The 20,630-nt window shown below is 35.6% G+C and overlaps 1 protein-coding gene across 1 annotated transcript in view; it reads right to left on the minus strand.

The window, feature by feature from the left end:
• LOC116505957 (transient receptor potential cation channel subfamily M member 3-like) overlaps nucleotides 1–20,630 on the minus strand; it is a 235,731-nt gene that overhangs the window by 19,790 nt on the left and 195,311 nt on the right. Inside the window, 7 exon segments of the mRNA XM_032213466.1 lie at nucleotides 3,481–3,510; nucleotides 3,512–3,606; nucleotides 5,706–5,783; nucleotides 5,786–5,896; nucleotides 5,899–5,917; nucleotides 10,900–11,104; nucleotides 12,450–12,529. Coding sequence (XP_032069357.1) covers nucleotides 3,481–3,510; nucleotides 3,512–3,606; nucleotides 5,706–5,783; nucleotides 5,786–5,896; nucleotides 5,899–5,917; nucleotides 10,900–11,104; nucleotides 12,450–12,529 — 618 coding nt within the window.

A 20,630-nucleotide genomic window follows, 5' to 3' on the forward strand; every position in this document is an offset into this window, starting at 1 on the left:
CTCTTCTGCTATTCATTAAAGTAGCCTTTTTTCCCCAGGTTTCTATGTAAGCCTGAAAGAAAGGCGCCACTGCTTCAGGGAAACGACTCATTAAGTTAACATGAAGCAGCCACATCTTTTCCTATGGATATGTATGTGTTTGGTTAAGGAGTTGGAGGCAGATGCTGTATTCCTCCCACACACACACATGAAGAAACAAATTTTACCTTCAAATCTGAAATGCTATGTAGCCTTTCCTTTTCTCATTATTGAGGACCTGCAGCCAATATTTCTACAGAAAAAAAAGGAATTTGGCCATATATTTGCCAATATATGCATTCAGTGTTGTGGTTTCCCTGAAGCCTGGAAGTTCATGAGATCTAAGTTTTCAGTAAATAAGAACTATGCTTGGCATTATACCATGTTTTCCCAAAAATAAGACACAGTCTTATTTTCTTTTGACCCCCAACATAAGCACTTGGGCCTTATTTTCGGGGAGGTTTTATTATTTTGAGGTGCAGGAGGTGGTGAATGTGGTCACGTCATGGCTGCTGCTGTTTTGCAATATTTTGGGGAGGTTATTTTGGGGGAGGGCTTATTTTAGCACATGCACTCAAAAGCCCAACTGAGCTTATTATGCAGGGAGCTCTTACCTTTGGGGAAACAGGGTAGAGGGAAAAACTGTTTGGCAGAGAGCTATAATGCCACTATGAAATAACTTTAACTCAAAATGTTGCACTTGAAGTATATCTTCATTTTTGTCTAAAAGATCATAATAACAAAATGATTGTCCTCAATTCATGACTACAGAGGGTTTGAAGCATCACTTTGATACAGAAATGAAGTGAGAATTCCAAGAAACGGTACTGAAATAGGGAAGTAGGACCAAATACTATTCTCTTCTGAAAAAAGTACCTTAAGGAGCAAAAAACGATCTATGATCCGCTAAGAGGTTTTTTTTTTAAAATTAATGCAAAGTTTTCTGGAAGAATAGTTTTACATCATCTATTTTTCCAGGCACAACATTGGACATTTGTCTACTTCTGCCACCAATTATGGTTTTCTTTGGCACAGATTGTTAGGGTTTTTTAAATTTCGCTCTCTGCTTACTATATCAGACTTATCCAACATGCTCCTATGATGAGAGATTAGATCAGTTTTTTGAAAATGGAAGAATAATTTTTTATTTGAGAATTCTTTTTCATACCAACAAAAGCTCTTGAGGCTTTCTAGGAACTAAAAGGCAATATGTCACATATCTGAAGCAAATATAGGGATCTTCTCTTAACCCCTACACAACTCCCACATACAACATAAATCAACAACCTCAAAATGAAACATACAATAAAAAGAATTTTATCTTGCAAATAACCACTATATTCAAGTTCTGAATTTTGGCCAGTAAAAGCTCGGATACATGCTGGTTTGTTTAAAACTAGTCATCATATTTCAGTTTAAGCTATCTCAATGGGCTGTTTTGAGATTAAGGGGTGAGGGAAAAATATATTGTGCCTTCAGTTACTGGAATAACAAATTAAACAAATAGCATTGCTGATTTGAATTTCGTAAACAGTTTATTGTAGGTCATGAATGCACAAATGTCATTCTCCAGGTGTCGCCTCTTACATCTCCTAATATCTTCCCTATTGGTGATTCCACTGGGGCTATTGTGATTTATTCTTCAGAAATATTTGCAAAGCTTCACAGATACGTCAAAAACATACAGGGATGATTTTTAAAAACCCAAAGATATATTTGCATGCATGTGCTTTTTGGCAATAGGTTTGTACTGAATCCTGTTTAGTTTTCAATGTATGAATTGATGTAAATAAATTAAAACCATATCAAATTTAATGGATAGATATTATGCACATGCACAAGTATACACGTGCATTTTGCTTTGCCACAAAAGACTACCTTGCCATATATCAAGAACTGTGGAGCTTAGTATGCAGATTATAGATACATTTAGTGAAAAGAGTCTGTCATACTTGAGTAAAAACTCTAGATTAATAAAATACATTTCTCCAATCCCTACCTTTGAGCTTGTTTTTATTAAAGACTAGCCTATAACCTGCCATTGCCCGGTATTTATTTATTTATAGGAGGAAAATGTCCAGACCAAACGTAATTTCTAATGTTGGATTTTCCCCCTTACTAGAGGGAGCCCCTTGTGGAGTACTGTGAAGCTGTTACCATTGTGGAGTACTGTGAAGCTGTTACCATGATATCCTCTACTGCGCTGTACAGTAAAAGCTATTTTATGGCAGTACAGTAGAAGCCATTTAAAGGCACAACAGGCTGCATCTTATAAGAAAACCCCCCCCAAGGTGTGTTAGGGGTGTCTTACTTCCACAGTATTTGTCTCCAGAGAATAAGTCATCTGTGTACCAAGTTTGGTTGAAATTGCTCGAGTCGTTCCAGAGTTATGCTGGACACACACACACCACACACACACACACACACACACCACACATACACTTATATATGCATATAGATTGCCCAATCCTAGTCCTTGTGCTTAAGGTTTAATTCAATGTTTAAGACGAAGTGTTTTATTTCTTTGTATATGTTTGACTGTCATAATAATGAATCATTATTATAGTTCATTGCACAGTAGCCCATAGGTTTAAACTGGCATTAGTGTTGTTGTTGTTGTTGTTGTTGTTGTTATTTTAATGCAATAAAGCATTAATTACAAATATTATGACAGTTGAAAGGAATAAAAATAGAGATTTTCATCACAAAGGCAAAAACTATAAGCTAAGAGAGAGACCATGACAAAAACAAAGTCATTTTTTTCTCCAGAAAATGCTGCCATAGGCATTAATTATAATAATATGAGAGACAAGTAAGAGATGTGCCCCAAAACTCTCTAATGTTTTGACAGGAAGAACAGTGAAACTACCAGTGTTATTAACAGATATGTGAGTGGCACAAAGAGCAAAAAGAATAACAAAGTCTTATTGGCTTGGTTCACAGGTCAAATATGTGCCTTAAGCTAAAACTGGATGAAACCAGACCTGTTTTAGGGGACATTTTAAGGAATGAAATAGATACCTTAAGGCTCTACAAATTCCTAAAAATGTAAAGCATAGGTAAAGCCTTATTTTCACCCAATTTGGGGAGTTTTGCCAACTGCAAAATGGATGGCAAACTCAGGCAGTCTGCAAAAACAATTTACATTTGTGGATAAGGAGGATGAGCCAACATTTGCAATGCTGTATATGTAAAACAGATGTCCAAATAATATGAATTGTCCTTAATTACTAAAAAAAATAGGTGGAACTAAATTGTTCCCCCTTAAACAAGAATGCCTCCTCTAAATGATTAAATGATGGATTTAAATTATCAAACATCTAAAAGAGCTATATATGCTCATACAAATCATTCTGTTTTAATCTTGGTGTTATGGTAGATTCCTGGGTCAGGAAGTTTGTGAAAATTTCAATATCTAAAATATTAACAAAAGCATATTTTATAGATGAACAAGAGACTCACATCCTTGCCAATCAAGTCCTCCTGATTTTCATACAATTCCCCAGGGAGCTATTCCAATAGTGCAGATCTTTCCTCTAGATTTTGAAGCATGGTCTTTCAGTGCATCACCAACATGCCGAATAACTCCTGAAAAAGAAATGCCAACATATGACAGGATGACATTAATATTTGCTATAAAAATGTCTGTACGCTACATTTTGTGATACAAAAATGAAAACATTATGAGTCAACAAGAGATCGGGGAATTGGGTTAAGATTTAAAATAAAAAGTAGAAAGCCAGCCATTGTATAGTTCAGGATTTCATGAAAGCTTTGGGCATAACTAGAAAAAGTAGAAGTTTGCCTATAACATTGCCTTAAGTCACATTTTGATTTAACCAGAGCTTGTACTTAACCTTGAAGATAAGTGATAAAAGAATTCATGATCATAGCTCAGTGATTATGAATCTTTTTTGGCTCCTGTGCCAAAAGTGGAGGGGAGAAATGCAGGGGAGTCGTGTGCGGGCGGGCCACACCCATAATGCTATGCGCACGGCCAGAACCCGCCTTTTGGTGTTTTTTCGCCCTCCCCAGGCTCCAGAGGCTTTCTAGGAGCCCGGGGAGGGTGAAAACAGCCTCCCCCACCCTCCCTGGACGCCCTCCAGAGGCCTCAGGAGCTTCCCTGAAGCCTCCGAGGACAAAAAACAGACCTACAGGGAACCTGGATGTTCGTGGAATGGTGACTTCCGGTTTGTCCATAGGGCTGATTTTTGACCTCCGGAGTCTTCAGGAGGCTTCCCTGAAGGCTTCAGAGGGTGAAAAACAGACTTACGGACAAATCAGATGTCACTTCCAGTTTGCTCGTAGGGCCGGTTTTTGCCCTCCGGAGCCTTCAAGAAGCCTCCTGAAGGCTCCGGAGGGTGAAAAACAGAAGTTTGGGATTGTGACTTCAGGTTTATCCGTAGCTCCGTTTTTCACCCTCCGGAGACTTCTGAAGGCTCCGGAGGGTGAAGAACGGACCTATGGCAAACCGGAAGTCACTTCAAGGAAGCCTCTGGAGGCTGAAAAACAGCCTCAAAGAAGGCCGAAGTTAATTGGCCAGTGTGCACCACTTGTGGCACACGTGCCATAGGTTTGCCATCATGGTCATAGCTAATTAATTACATGCATTCTTGCCACTTTTTTTCTAGTCTTGAATAGGGATACAGAAGTTGTGGTGATCCTGATGTTTTGGACTGCAACTCTCAGCCACCCCAGCCAGTACGGCAATGTCGAGGAATGCTGAAAACTGTAGTTCAGCATCAGTTGGATCAGAGACTTGGCAAAAGCAAGAATTAGGTGTTTGGTCTTTTGGTTTATATAGTAGAATGGTTTTTCATTAAACAAGCTAATTTAGATTGTACTATTTTGACTGAGTGTGAGGTTGGAGGTAGCTGAGAGGATACTGGAGGTTTCTACATTGGTTTGGAATATAAAGTGTTCATGTATGTATCAGAGAGGAGAAATAAGCAATGATCATCAATACCTTATGAAGATCCCTCAATTTCTATTGTACATTGCTATTGTACGAAGATCTCAAGTTCATAATTTCCACACAGAAAACAGAGACTTAATTTCTCTGATCCCCGAATTCTACTTATCCAATCCATTATTGTTGTATTAAATTGTCAAAAATATAATATAAGAGGTGGAGGTAGCATGGTCCCAATGTTTACCTGCCTGTCTGCCAGTTCTATATCTTGCAGTCTGTTTAATACTCTGATGTTAATTTCAATTTAGGAATACACTTTTTAATAAATTATTTCAACCCTCTGGAGTTGCATTAAACTATCATCAGTGCCATGGCTTTTTGCTCTTTGTCCATGGTTATTGTCTTTGCTGCTGTTTTAACTGAAAATAGCTGATACAATTGGCAGGCAAGGAAGCAGCAGGCATTTAACCTTCCTCTCCACCTGGACAGTATCTTGACAATATTGTTAATGGACCTTTCCTTCCAATGAGAACAACAGCAGGGGTGGTGTGAGGGTTGTGACCATGTCATTAAGAGATTTTTTAAAAAGTTCTTCCTTAGAATCGTATTTTGGTTATCTACATTTTTATAAAAGATGTGCCTGCTAAATGAAAATGTGTATTTAATGTGATGTTTATGAAAAAAGGAAGGGAAAGGAATGTGCAGTGATATATTTCTTTGACAAGCCTTCTAAGATATTTGCTCCAGTGATTTTTCCCTTGACAGTTTTTATTACCTGTATTTACTCCGCCTGTAAATATCCATGCTCCAGTTGTCATAGCAGCTTTAATGAGGCCTTTCCCAAATACTTGTTGAGTTTTGGTTGCAGTTCAAAATTCTGGAGACCTCCATGTACTGAGATGAGGAGTTTCGGTAGTTCAAGCTGCCATTCCTTGGTCATCAAGTGTAGAAGAAGATCAGGTTTGTGTCAAAAGACACCCGCACATACTAGAGAGCAAGGGGCATTGATGGAAAATGTAAAAAAAAAAGAGTTAAGTTTGTAATAAACATATTGATTCCATCTCTGGTAACATGAAAAATAAGAGGCAAGAATATTAAGTATGTTCATCATCTTGAATTGACCAAATATTAAAAAGACACACACACACACACACACACCGGGATGGGAACAAAATCTAATAATGGCAACATTTAGCTAAATGGAAATTCTATCAATGGGGTTTTTGTAATAAAGTAAGACAATTCCATAAAATTGTTATGTTCTCTATGGTTATAGAGTTACTAAACATCTGTATATAAGATAGCTAACACTGAACCAGAAGATTTCATTTCATTTCAAGGTTCATTATGCACTTCATCATACATGATTGATCATGCATTTCATGATCATGATGATTATTATCATGATGATACAAAGTTCATCATGCATTTCAAGGTTCATAATCATTTTTAATCAAAAATGGTTGTAAAGAGTACTTGGGGTTCTGGGCCTTTGGATCAGATTATGATAAAATAGTTTCCCATCCTATGTCCTTACTACTGATTAATTAATTTAACTCTAAATTAACTATTTAATTTGTAGTAATACTGGTGGTTTGCAAATGCTGGCACAGAATATATCTATTTATTTATTATCCCATCTTTATTATTGATCTAAATAACTCAGGTGAGCAACGTAATAATATTCCTTCCTTCTCCTATTTTCCTCACAACACAATACTATGTGATTGGTTGGGCTGAGAGAGAGTGACTAACCCAAGGTCACCCAACTGGGTTTCATGACTAAGGTGTAACTAAACTCAATCTCCTGTTTTTTGAACAAGCACCTTAACCACTGCAGCAAACTGAAAGTCACTCATTGGAGGAGCTAGCAATGGAACGTGGGCACTAATGCAACATCTTCAGTTTATCTATTTCATTGTTAAATGTGACATGTAACATTGTCTTAGTATGAAAAGCCTATCAGCAAAATAGTTTGCCAGTAATGGGAAGAAATGCATTGCAATTAAATGAGACAGGTTTTTTTTTATTCAAGCAATATTCTATTAAATATTGCTTGAGTTAAAATTACATTACATAGCATAAGATCAAGAGAATTTTAAAATTGCTTGGAGGTGGGAGATTGCCCCTGTGACTATGTAGGATAGATGGGGAGGAAGCTAACCACCAGATCACAAGAACACAAGAAAGTGGTCAGACGAGGAGATCCAAACTCTTTGGCAGTCTCACACTGCAATGGACAAGGATATAATTTTGCAGGTACTACGATTGTTGGATAAGCAGGCACAAAAACAGCCAGGGAAGTGATTGAAGCCTGGGAAACAGGCCCCTCGTCAGTCAATTTACCACCAGCCTATCAAGTACTTAGAAGGTGAGGGCTGGGCAATACAAGCAAATGACAGCTAATGACCTAAAAGCCAGTCATCAACATACCCCAATCAACATCTAAAACCCACATATACCAGGCACTAAAAATACCACACACAGAACAGCGCACAATCTGCTAGAGAAAAGTTCCCTGAAGATGGGTTCCAGCATGAGTCCGAAAGCTCAGAAGACAAAACCTCTGGTGACCGACGTAGATTGGATCCCGCAACATTATTGTGGCACATGTATATTCGCCTTCCTTCATGAGAATCTTAAAACCTACTCAGCATACTGATTACCATTTTGAATCGATAATTGACAAACAGCAGTAATACAATAAAATACTGATTTTCCAAGATTGAGAGATACATAGAGTAAATTATGAGTTGCTTTAAAGAAATTCCTGCTACCTTTATCCAGAGAAATTGTTTCTATCTCCATGGCAGTAATCATCCCAAAGATAGAAAAAATGGATTATGTAAGCCAAGGTCTATTCATATAAGTACAAAGGCAGTAAATCTGTGTAATTTATTTGACAAAGGATTTCATGTGCAGGCAAAATAGCATCCTGAATTTGTGTCTTCAATAGGCTACACAAACTACTGGATCCTCTCTAAATATTCGTGTGACTGTTTCAAGACTCTCTATAATCTTCTGATATATGTATGTGTGTGTATGTGCATGCGGGTATGTGTGAATACTCAGAGGCTGCTTCCCTCAAATGATTTACAAATGCCTCTAAACCCAATTGTTATTATCTCTTTAAGAAGTTCCATTTAATGATATGCCAAGTTTATATTAATCTTTTAATTCCTATTTATTGAATCAAGCCAAATTCAAACATTGATTTAGGAACCTTTTAGATTTTTACAGTAAAGTTATATTAAATTAATATTAGAGGTGGAGCTGAAGGAAAAAGTATGAGAAGGGGGAAGGAAGGAATCTAAGGTCAGCAAACTTAACAATAAATTCGTATTAATCTAAACACCATAATTATCCCTCATTTAACACAAAATAATGTTGAATTTTGACATCAGGGGGACTGGCATTTAGGTTACATTGTTTCTACAATTACAATTGAATATATGCCAGAACACTATTTGCCCTCCATTTACAATTATATAATCAGTAGCGTAGCTTAAAAACTGGCCTGGCAATATCCACACCAGAAACTCACAAAGTTTTGTAGTACCCATAAGCCTTAGGAACAACGAACACAGTGTGTCACCAAAAGCATGGGTGCTTCTGGGGGCACAGGAGAGACGCAATAGAAGGCAAATGACAAAACGTATATTAAGGCACCAAACCTACAATATACGTAATTGCTGAGATGCACATATCTAAGTCTGGGTTTGGCACTCTAATGACATTGTACATGTCATCATTCTTACATAATCTCAGTTTGCTGCAGATGCCCATAGCTGCATGCTTGCTAAATCTTATTAAGATGGAATTGCAAGTTCAATGCATCTTTGATTATTTAAAACGTTTATATAGCTGTCCATCTTTCAATCAACTTTGAACAACTCCTAATCATATAAAAGATATATGATATATAAAGACATAAAAATATATGACAGATAAGACAGATAAAATTGAATATAAAATATACATTAAATTATATTAAGGCTATAAAACTCTACTGATTAAAACATTAAAAACAACAACATGTGGTGCCAAATCAGTTCTATTATGGGATTATCTAGTTTTCTCCCAATACTTGGAGGAAAAGGCAGGTCTTCAAAACTTTATAGTGGATGCCTGCCAAACTTCAGGCAGCACAGTGTTCCATAGGCAAGGGCTGCCACAGAAAAGGCATGCTTCCTAGCTCCCATCAGATGGCAGTATTTAGAGGGACTAGGAGCATACCCACTCCTCTGACTTATGTCGTTAGAGAAAGATGGTTCTACAGATAACCTACGCCTGCGCCATAAAGAGATTTAACGTGATGATCATCATCTTGAATTGTACCTGCAAAGAAACTGGAATCCAGTGCAGTTTGTGCAACAGAGATGTTATATGGGCAAACCTAGGGTTCCCCATTACTATGTTCGCTGCTGAACACCACTGGACAAGTTCGTCGCTTTAACTTGCTGCTGGACAAGTTAAAGTTTTTGTGTTATGTACAAAGGCAGCTCCATTATACCATACTTATTCTACACTGCTACACAGTAATAATTGCATTCATAAATCTTTCTCTCTTTTCTCTCTCTTTATATATGTATGTTGTAGAATAAGCAAACTAATACAGCTGTTAAAATAAATGAAACTACAACTTTTCACAGCAAAATACTTTTGGAAAGGGTAATGTGAAAGTTTCACAGATAACCTGAAAGTTTCTCACACATATCCTATTTTAAATTTGCATTGCTCTGAAATAGTACTTTATATTTTCATTGGAAATTAGACAAGGACAAATCCTTTCTTCTTTTAATAAATGCAGAATACTGCACTGCAATATGGAGTTTGTCATTCTTTACTGTATTACATAAGTACAGTTTTAAGAAATACAATTTTTATTACATGGTTTTCTACTGCAGATATCTCTTCTCCTTTTAGAAAAATTGACAAAATATAATAAGAATACGTTGCCAAGAAAATTTTATTTTTCACTGACTACAAGATCACATTAATTTCCATGGATCAAGTTCATTTCAAAATGTTATATATAATGTAAAATGCTTCAGATTTTAATAAGGAGAGAAGTGCATTCACAGTAAAATGGAGCAATTGAATTTGTGCTTGACTTTATAATTATAGAAAATATCTGAAGTGCAGAAAGTAAAGATCAGAAATCCAGAAATGTTGCTGAAAATGCCAAACACATTCTGATAAATCTTCATTCCTAGTTATAACCATTCTCAATTCACTCTTATTCTACACTGTCACTAAATTCCCATTTTTACATTTGAAAACGAATATCTGACCACTGATCCATCTTTGTTCATAAAGTCAGCAGTGAGTATCAGTAGCTTCCCACTATTTCAGACATGTCTATATGTCTATACAGCTGTCTATGGCGATACCAAGAAGAAAGGTCACATTTTTTACCTCAAAACAAGTGGGTGTTCTATCTTGTCCACATATTTCTTACCCATTGTTTGTTTCTTTCAATTCTGTTTTATGACTTTCCTCATTGGTTTTCTTAGACCAGTGATTTTCAAACTTGAGATACACTGAGAAGAACATTGGTCAATGTGAAAAATCAGTGTGTAGCTCATTAATAGATATGTTTCCTCATAGACATTTCTCTTGTAAATGAAACAATGGAATGAAGATTTTTTAAAAAGGAAACCGTAACAATCCTTAGAATAATCTGTCATATATAACCCCCGGATGATTCTCATGGAACCCCTGGATTCCAGGGAACATACTGCAGTTTGAATACAGTTGTCTTCGATTATAAACTCCTTGAGAGCAAGGGTCTATCTAAGTTACCAATGGATTTCTGTAATATATAGATTTTTCCATAAAGTATAAGAAATAATTATAATAGTTCTTATACAACAGCCTAGAGATATATATTCTTTGCTAGAAAATAAACCCCTGTATAACAGATAGAGTAATAAATTCATTTGGACATTAGAATTTTTAAAAATTACCATGGCTTTATTTGAGTGGCCACCTCCTTGAAACTCAATGGTTCCAAAGGCATCCGTGGGGCTGAGTTGTGTGTGCTTGCCGACTGACCACTTCTCTGACTGGATGTCATTTCGAGCGAGCCGGCTTTCATTTTTCTCATTCTGAATAATGGAGATACTTGGAGTAAGTCCCACATGTTGACCTATTAGGCGCCCACAGCAACACCTATGGCATTAAGCAAAAACTACTTAATATTTTGTTATAATAAAGCAGAAGACTAAAGTTACTAGAAGTCTTGCATGAAATAAGTAATCATTTTGCCAGGAGAATGAGATATAGACAACTAGGCCAATTGTAATGATGTACAAAACTCAGCACTTGTGAAAAGAGGTCTCAGTAGTATAATAGTCTATACACAAACAAAAACCAAGCAAAAAACTTTGTTAAGCTTTACTTTATTTTCACAGTGGAAATAAGATTATAACATCGACTGGCACAGCTGTAGCTAATTCTGATGCAAGTGAATACATTTAGAATAATCATCCATATGTTTAAAACATTTTACTTATTGTTCTCTCAGAAATCAGAAGCCATATTAAAAGACTGTATTTGGCAACTATTATTGTCTTTTTAGATAAAGTACTGCAAAGAAACAGCCACAAGAGCCAATTGCAGGAGTGTCAAACTCAAGGCCGGATTCAGCCCACAGGGCTGCCCTAGAAAAAGTGAAGGACCAGCCCGTGGTGCCTTTGGCAGTGAAAACCAAGCTCAGGAGGGCCGCGGGCGGCCCATGCGAGCTCCATTTTTGCTGGCAGAAGGTTGCAGGAGGCTGTCACAGCTGAAAATGGAGCTCGGGAGCCTGTTTTTGCTGGCAGAGCTCTTGAGCCACCACAGGCACCATCAACACAACTAACATTGATCTGGCCATGCCCACACTGGGCTCCCGAGGTCAAATATAACCCTGATGCGGCCCTCAATGAAATTGAGTTTGACATCCCTGGTCTAGTGGTTAAGACACCAGGCTAGAAAATGGAAGCCCTGCTTTAGCGATGGAAGCCAGCTGGGTGACTTTGAGCCAATCTCTCAGTTAAATGTACTGGGCTGTGTCCAATTTTTTACATCTGTCAGTAAAATGGAAGTCACCACAGAAAAAAATATTTTCTCCCTGACATGCCTTCCAAAGCTTCCCCAGAAGTTGAAAAGCCCTGTGGAATGCCATTGGCCACACATGGAAACACAGAGGAAAAGAACAGTCCTATGACACAAAGATCTGATCATGTGATCTTAGAAATGATCCATTGCTGTTTAAATGGAAGAAGAAATTTATTGTCTTTGTTTTAAACTGTTTAAACATTTTTCATAAAGTAGCTACCATATCTCCATCCAGGGTGCTATATCAGTGTACTGCACATTCTAAGTATAGTGAATATTTAAAGTAGTTGTTGCTTATTGATAAAATGAAGATTTTTTTCTTGTAGCATATATCAAAGTTCAACTTTTTCAGTATATATTATAGCATGCTTACTTTCATATTCAATGCAAATTAAGTAACCAAATATAGCACTCTTACCTATGGGGGTCTTTGGTGCTGGGTATTATATGGACGCATTCCCTTTTGTAAAACGCTCTCTCTATCCATGACTTCTGAGCCTGAAAAGAAACAAGATGAATTTTGAAAAAAGCTGTTATTAAATTTTAAAGAGCCATGAAATATTTTAACAGATGCCCTGCAGCAGCACAACTCAAGGAAGGTGTTATGCTCTAATGCACACTAGTGCATTCCTTCCAGATGATGGGCTGTACACTCTATTAATATTAATACCACACAATCTATAAAATATGATTAATGGAAATAAGTGACAAATCAACATTCTCCAACTGATAAGAAAGGCCTTGATGGTATATTATTTTTCTTTTATAATTCTCTTTTTAAAAAAATCTGTTGTGCATAGCGGAATATTGAATATTTTTGTCCTTTAAAACAATTCAAGGTCATCAGAGAACCTTGATATTTTTTATATTCTGACATATAAGTTTTAGACTGGCGCATGGGAATATAAAATACCACACAATTCATATGGAAAGCATTTGGGAAACAAGGAACACAGATGCAGCAAAGAATGTTAAATAATTAAGAAGAACACGCAGAAATGTAGGCATATAAAGTTGCAGGCAGGTTGAGCTCTGGTGAGGAGATATTCTCAGCTAGCACTGTCAGCAGCTCAAAGTTCAGAAATTATTTTTTCCTCCAGATTCATGACAATTACTGTATATATTCATACCTCTAAGGATAAATCTAGAGTAGGCACATATTTCTATTACAAATTTTAAAGCATTTTATACTAAAGGTTAATTAAATGTCAGCATCAGGTTTAGCTGATCAGAAAGAAAAAGGTTGTGAGAATGGAAACTCCACAGGCTACACAACCATTATCTTTATCTACTCCAATTTGTCATTTTCTATATTATGTTCCATTTTAATAAAAGGCATATCTTAGGCAAAGAGGTCTGATTTTGCTCTTCGGCTCCGCAAGCCGAAATTGCTTAAACTTTGGAACAGATATGGAAGAACAGTGGAGGAATCCACAGGAAAAAGAGGGGATGGATGGAGCAGTATACTGGGAACATAGGTGTCTGCAGGATAGACATGTGATTAAAATACTTTGTGACATTACAATGCAAACCCTGCCACTTATATATTGTATTCATCACTGGAATATTAAAAGTGTGGGTTTTGTTCATGATGCCACAGTACATGTTATCTCATTTTTCTATTGCCATAACTATGTTGGGCTGCTCATGTGATAGAAGAACATCAAGGGAGTAACAGTAAGATTTACAGCATACGACTGTTGGAAATTTAATAATCCAGCTTCTAATCAACGATTTTAGAATTATTAAGGTAGTGTTCAAGAATATAGACAGTTCCAAGGAGAGTGGATTTTTATAAATTTAAAGGGTTGGATGCATACTGAACATGGCATTATTTATGTATATTGATTTTATAATTGCCCCTTTCTTGTTTCTATTTTCTTTTAATTTTGATAAAGCCCACTGAGTTTTGGATATTTTCTATTACTTCTTATATTTTAGCCTGAGGTTGGACACAGGTGCCTGGTACCTTTAGTGCATTTTAATTCTGATCTGGTGAGAAAATTGGATTTTTTAAAGTTACAGTTTTAATGGTCTATGATGAAGTTGGAAGGAAAAACTTCATCCTTAAATAGAACATTTATTTAGAGAGCAAGCAAAACTTTAATAGTGTGATTTTATTGCTAATAAATACTTAAATAATGCAAACAGTTTTATAGTGATTATCAACTAAAATCCACTAATTTTAATAAAGATGAAATATGATTTCATCAATCAAGTTGCGTCCCTTACAATATAAACAAATGAAACCATTAATTTCTTAAATTTAAATACTTTTCCTAGTCACCAGAAACCAAGTAGAAAAAAAAGAATTAACTTTTTAAATTCTGCCCTTTAAATTCTTGCTTTATTCAATTTTATTTGCTTACTTATTTAGTTAACCTTTGGTTGATTAGAAGCTTGAAAATAAAGAATAAAATTATGTTATGTACAGGTGTTCTTAAAAGGTAACTTGGATTCCCCTTTTAGAATATAAAAATATATATTAAAAATTCAAATTAAAATATTTTTGAAATTATCAGAAAAGCTAACTGGTTAAACCAAACAATATCTATGTAATCATGCCTTTTGCTTTAAATATCATCTGGTAGGCAAGACATGTATGTAATGGTTTAGTAGGCACTAGGCAGTGTTCAACTGATCACCAGGTCAAAATAAAAATAGTTATGACATTAACACAAACATGATTGCATTATTATATGTGCTCCAATTGCTATGAAACATTAATGACAATCAGAAAAAAATAATTAAAACATTTTAAAATTCAATTATAAAGTGCGAAAGATATATCTTACAGTTTACAATTTTTTTTAAAAAATTACCCAGATTTAAAATGTACTCTGCTTTCTGAACTGATGTATTACTGTACAAAAGACAAATCGCAAGGAAGACAAATCGCAAGAAACATTGCTATTTAGTTTAAATCACCAAAAATGAAAATAAACTGTACTGCACATCCAAAAGTCTGTAAATGATGTTTTATAATCTTCACACATTTTTAGTCGTTATTATTTTAGCTTTGATTAATAAAACACATCATGTTAAATGTTATACCATTTGAGCAAATATGGTTTCAACATTGTTTTGTTATTAGGACTAACAACAATAACAACAATAATAATGTTTACCTTTCCTTCCACACTGAGTCTGTCTCATGCTCTCTCTGATCTATTTGTGCTGTCTAAATTTCACTGCAGCGGGTCATTCAACTAATACTAATGCCCCATGACTGCCCACCAGACAAGTTTTTCATTTCAGTTTTGACCATGAGATGTTAAAGTAAGCAATGAACTTGCGCCCATTAGCTACTTGGAATGTCCTGTCATGGGATTAGCCTCATTAAGAGCTCAAAAGAGATTCACTCACAGCCTCCAAATACTGCCTTCATTTGAAGAACTAATCTGGTGCCAAAAAACCCCACGTAACCAATAAACAAAACATAGCCAGAGATTTTGGATTTAACTGGCACAAGTCCTGACAAGCTAGTTGGATGGATTTTCTTCTTTCTCTCTTTTTTCATTTCCACAGAAGGTCTTGTGCAATTGTGATATGGTGTCCTGAATCCTGAAAGTTCAACTAGAAAAACAAATCAGTCAAAAGAAATGGTGTATTAAACTGGAAAGGGTCTGAAAAGTACATGGGATATTTTTAATCTTCAAAGAATGAAGATTAAAGCGTGCTTGTTTGGCAACTGCCGGGAATCTTATGAACTAAAATATATATTATAGTTAAATAACAAGAGTATTTACCAAGAGATGGAGTTTGCAACTGCCTTTCGGCAGTCTTTAAATACATTAAAAGTGTATTTTTCAGAAATAACTTTTAAAATGTGAAACTCTTAATATACAGAAACACTTAGGTAAATTAAAATTTAGGAACTGATTTTCTTGGATCCCCACAAGAGCAAAGTAAGTAATGAAATAATAAAGATAGACAATGACAAATTAAAAAAACATATGAAGAAATACCTTCTATGCAGTATTTTGGGATTTTTGTACAAGAAAGATTATACTGTACGTGTTTAAAGGTCAGCCTCACACTTTGAAGATACTTTCCACTGACTGCAGCCTTTTGTACTAAATTTCATATTTGTCTGGGAGTTGTATTTCTCCAAAGTAGTTCTTGGGGGTGAAGTGGGGGCAGAAGAGAAAAGAATGCTCTTTGAACACCTTCGTTCTCAGATAAAAGCATTTTGCTTCTCCTTTCAGGGAACCTCTCCAAAGTTTTTGGAAATGACTTGTATTGATATCTATTTAAAACAAAAGAATCTATGATAGCAGTTCTTAGAGAAAAATAAATAGCATGAATATGGGAAAGATATATGATGATACTGTTATGTCAAAACAATGTTTAGAATAAGTTCAAACTTGAGATTTTACAATGTTTTCAAGGAATAGGAAATGGATGTCTTCAGACAGTGACTTCATTTTTAAGATTATCAACTGGTTGTGGGATGTCAAACTTTGCAAACTGGGTAGGTTTCATTCAAATGGGATTCAGTACTTTGTATTTCTTTTTGTATGGAATGCTGCTGATAACATAATTTCACACTTAGTATAGTTTAGAATAAATCATGCTGTTTTAAAAAGAATTATTGTATTATGAAACTTTTTTCTTCATTGTTCAATTGATTTAGAGCAGATTTGCCTATTTTGCCTCACCACAAAGTTTTAAGGGCTACAAGCGCTGTAGTGTTTGGATTCAGACTTAGCTCTCCCCTGCATTGGTTAGGAAAAGATACAGGTAATTCTTGACTTATGATCACAATAGGTACCATCAATCCAGTTGTAAATCATTGTGGTCATAAGTTGAGGCATCCACATGATTGGATCAGGGTTTTTGGCATTTTTTCACAGCAGTTAGATGAATCACTGTGGTCGTTAAGCATATGCCATGGTCATTAAGTGAACCCATTCTTCTGAAGTGGTGCAAATTGGCAAAAATGACACAAATCATGATCACATGACTGAGGTACAGAGTAAGCGATTGTAAATGTAATCTGGTTGCCAAGCATCTGGATGTAGTCACATGACCAAAGGGGGAACATGATATTTTACAACAGCTGGAAGTGTTTTAGGAGCCACAGAGCACCTGTTCCAGGGCGATTATAATCCGAGGATTACCTGTGTATCTATTTCGAGAAAACAGAAATATACCTTTTCTCTATTATGTTGGATGCGTCCAAACATTAAGAAATTTGCAGGCCCAATTTCCATAGCAGCCAATACCTTAATCACAATGTTCTACATTTCAAAAACCCAATGGGTTTATATTTGAACCTATTGGCATTATAGTATAAGAGACAGCAAGGATGAGTATATAGCTCATTTGACCAGAATGCTTAAATAAGCTTACTAAGTACTAGAGGTTTAAATGTGGCAGTTGGTTACATTTATTGATTTTATATATATTCTATTATATATGTAGTATCTTAAAAATTGTTTTGCAGCTCATTTATAGCATAAAACCTAGGATAATAAGATACTTGAATATTTTTTGAAGAAATCAGTCACTGTAAAGTATCTCTGATATAATTCATTCGATTAAATTAGACCATCCTTTACTGTTTTGCAAAAGATGAAAAAGTAACGGCTGCTTGGTTTTGGCTTGGAGCTTGATGAATGTGATCAAAGTAGTCAGTGGCACTGGCATTCACTGAGGGGACACAAGTCATAACACGGGTGTCATGATGTCCTAAATAAAAGATTACAGGATGTCATTTTGACACAAACTTTATTTGCTGAGGAAGCTCACAATCAGTGGCGAGGTCACAAAATGTTTAGGTCTCATAAAATGTTATCTACTAATTTTGATTTCTAAAGGTGTCATCAACCTTACGTCTCTATTTTCATTGTTAAGAAATACCTCCTAATTTCCGAAGCTTGTTTGCTTTTATACTGATGATATTAAAATTATTCACTAATGGATGGTAAAATAAATACATTAAAATGAAATGAAATAATTAGAATCAGGAAATGATAGATTAATATGTCACACTTTTCTGTAATTCCACAAAATACTATAAAACATTGACTGTATTAGCTGTGACAATGAGTTATTAGTGTTTACTTACCACTAAGACTAAATTTGCAGGAAATGCTTGATACAGAGTCAAACCAGAGGTGGTATTCATCAGGTTCTGACCAGTTCTGGAGAACCAGTAGCAGAAATTTTGAGTAGTTCAGAGAACCGGTAAATACCACCTCTGACTGGCCCCACCCCCATCTATTCTCTGCCTCCGGAGTCCCAGCTGATCGGGAGGAAATGGGGATTTTGTAGTAAACTTCCCCTGGCGTGGGGAGGGAATGGAGATTTTACAGTATCCTTCCCCTGTCACGCCCACCAAGCCACATCCACAGAACTGGTAGTAAAAAAAATTGAATCCCACCACTGAGTCAAACCACTGGCTAATGCAGTGAATGAAAATGATAGGTAGTGAAACTTAACACTTTGCAATGCTTAAATATGGACTCGGTCACAAAACTTATAGCCCCATACCCTTAGCATTTAAGGACAGGTTTGAATATAAAACAATAATTTTTATATTCAGCAGTGGTTAACCTTTAATTGCGGTTACCTGACTGATCTAGGTCAGAAGTTAATTTGAATCATGGTGCACTAAGGAAGAAGCATTTTTATACCTAATAAGAGGAACAAGTTATTTTTTCATTCCTTTCTCTGTTCTTCCTTTCCATTTTGTCTCCAACAGGAGTTTGGCTTTACTTCCTGCAGAGCAATATAATTGCACCTGAAAATAATACAGCTCAAACTGTAGGAGCATAGACAAACTGTATAGAAATACAAGCATATTTTTGTGGGGCCATTTCAACTGCCAATATAACATTGCAGAGAGTGGAATATTGTTTGCCAGACAAAGTAAAGGTTCTTTATATTTTTCATGAGATGTATTGCTACAAGAATTTCAATTAAACCTTTATCTGTTCTCACAGCCCAAGTGCCAGCAAGAATAGTTGCCAATAGCTTTTTGAACACAATGAACAGCAAAAACAATGAAGTATCTCATTATCACCATTCATAGTTTATTTCATACTTTTTGAACTATAATAAGAAGAAACAATTTGGGGAAAACCCAAAGAAAGGTTCACAAGAGTCTATAATTTAGATTATGCTTTATACACTGAATGTTCTTCTTGAGGCTATAAATAGCCCAGAAACTATCACACCAATAATTCAAAAATGTTAAGTATTTTATACTTATGACTAATTTATACTATCTTAACAGATTCTGATTTAGAGGAATCATTTAATTTATGAATGCTGGACACCAAAGATATATTCTATCCTCAACTATTAATGTCCTTATCTAAGTTCTGTGAAGTTTGGCTCCCACTTTTATCTTCCTCTATGCCATGACAATAAAGGGGTAACAGGAGTACAGATGAAAGTTATGATCAACCTCCTTGTCAGACAAGAAATTAACAGCGTGAAAAATGGCAATTCTTTTTGCTAGCAGCCTGGATTACATAGATAGCTAATATCAGATAGATTAGTTTATGGTTGTCCTTATTTGACTACAATGATATATGGGCTAACACACTCCCATTAAGAAACTTCATAGTGCTAGATCCTTGCACAGTAAATTAAGGGGCTCCTAATGTAGCATGCAAAATAGAAATACATGCTGTCAGGATGAAGACCCATTGTTCATTTTCATACTCTATGATTAAAGAAAAAAACACATGTACATCAGTGACAAGTCTGATTAAAAACTATAGCCTGTATTGTCTTCCTTTTTGGGAGAGGTAGAGTGGTATAAGATACACTATACACAGGCAATCTTTATTCTACACATAGTTGACTAGGATCTACTTCAAGGATCTAGCACTTTCATAAAAAGCAGATAATGTGGGTGCTGTTTCAAATATAATTTAACCTGATCAAAGTATACACTGTTTAATTCAGATAAACTATTCTCATTGGTTTAGCACAGATAGACCAAGATGCTATTCTACTTGAGTATGAAATAACAGGGGGAAATCGATGTGTGCATTCTAGACAAACTCTAGTGTTTTCCATCATTGCAGTATTATTAAGCCTAATCAAAAAACTTCTCAAGCAAAGGAACAACATATACTGCTTTCATCATTTATATGCATTACAGCTGTGTAGAGATTATGCTTCTTACAGCTTGATATACCATTGATATATTAGCGATATCATGTTAAGATTTACCGACATATTTATTTAAACAAAGTATTTTTAAACAATGGCATATTAAATTGCTCTGAGCATGAGAAGGGCAATCCCTAAATTAAATAAATAAATAATCTTACATGAATCTGTAATATTAAATAATCTTTCAGCCTTTGAAAAATGTAAAAAAAATATTGACTAGAACTGCAATAATTGTAACTGCAATCACAGATAAACACAAATAGCTAATGGTTAAATTGATATGCAACAACAACCATAGCACAATGGATATATGTGTGTAATTTATTTGTCTTAACAAGAAAAAAAAAAGATCCCCAGGAGAGCCTTGGGGGAGGCAGGGATGACGTATTAACGGTATGACGTGTGATCTTGAAGCCCCAAGATCGCCGTCGATATCTCTGTCGTTGGACAGTCCTTTTGGACC

Source organism: Thamnophis elegans, chromosome 3, assembly GCF_009769535.1.
Source record: "Thamnophis elegans isolate rThaEle1 chromosome 3, rThaEle1.pri, whole genome shotgun sequence".
In the NCBI taxonomy this organism is placed as follows: domain Eukaryota; kingdom Metazoa; phylum Chordata; class Lepidosauria; order Squamata; family Colubridae; genus Thamnophis; species Thamnophis elegans.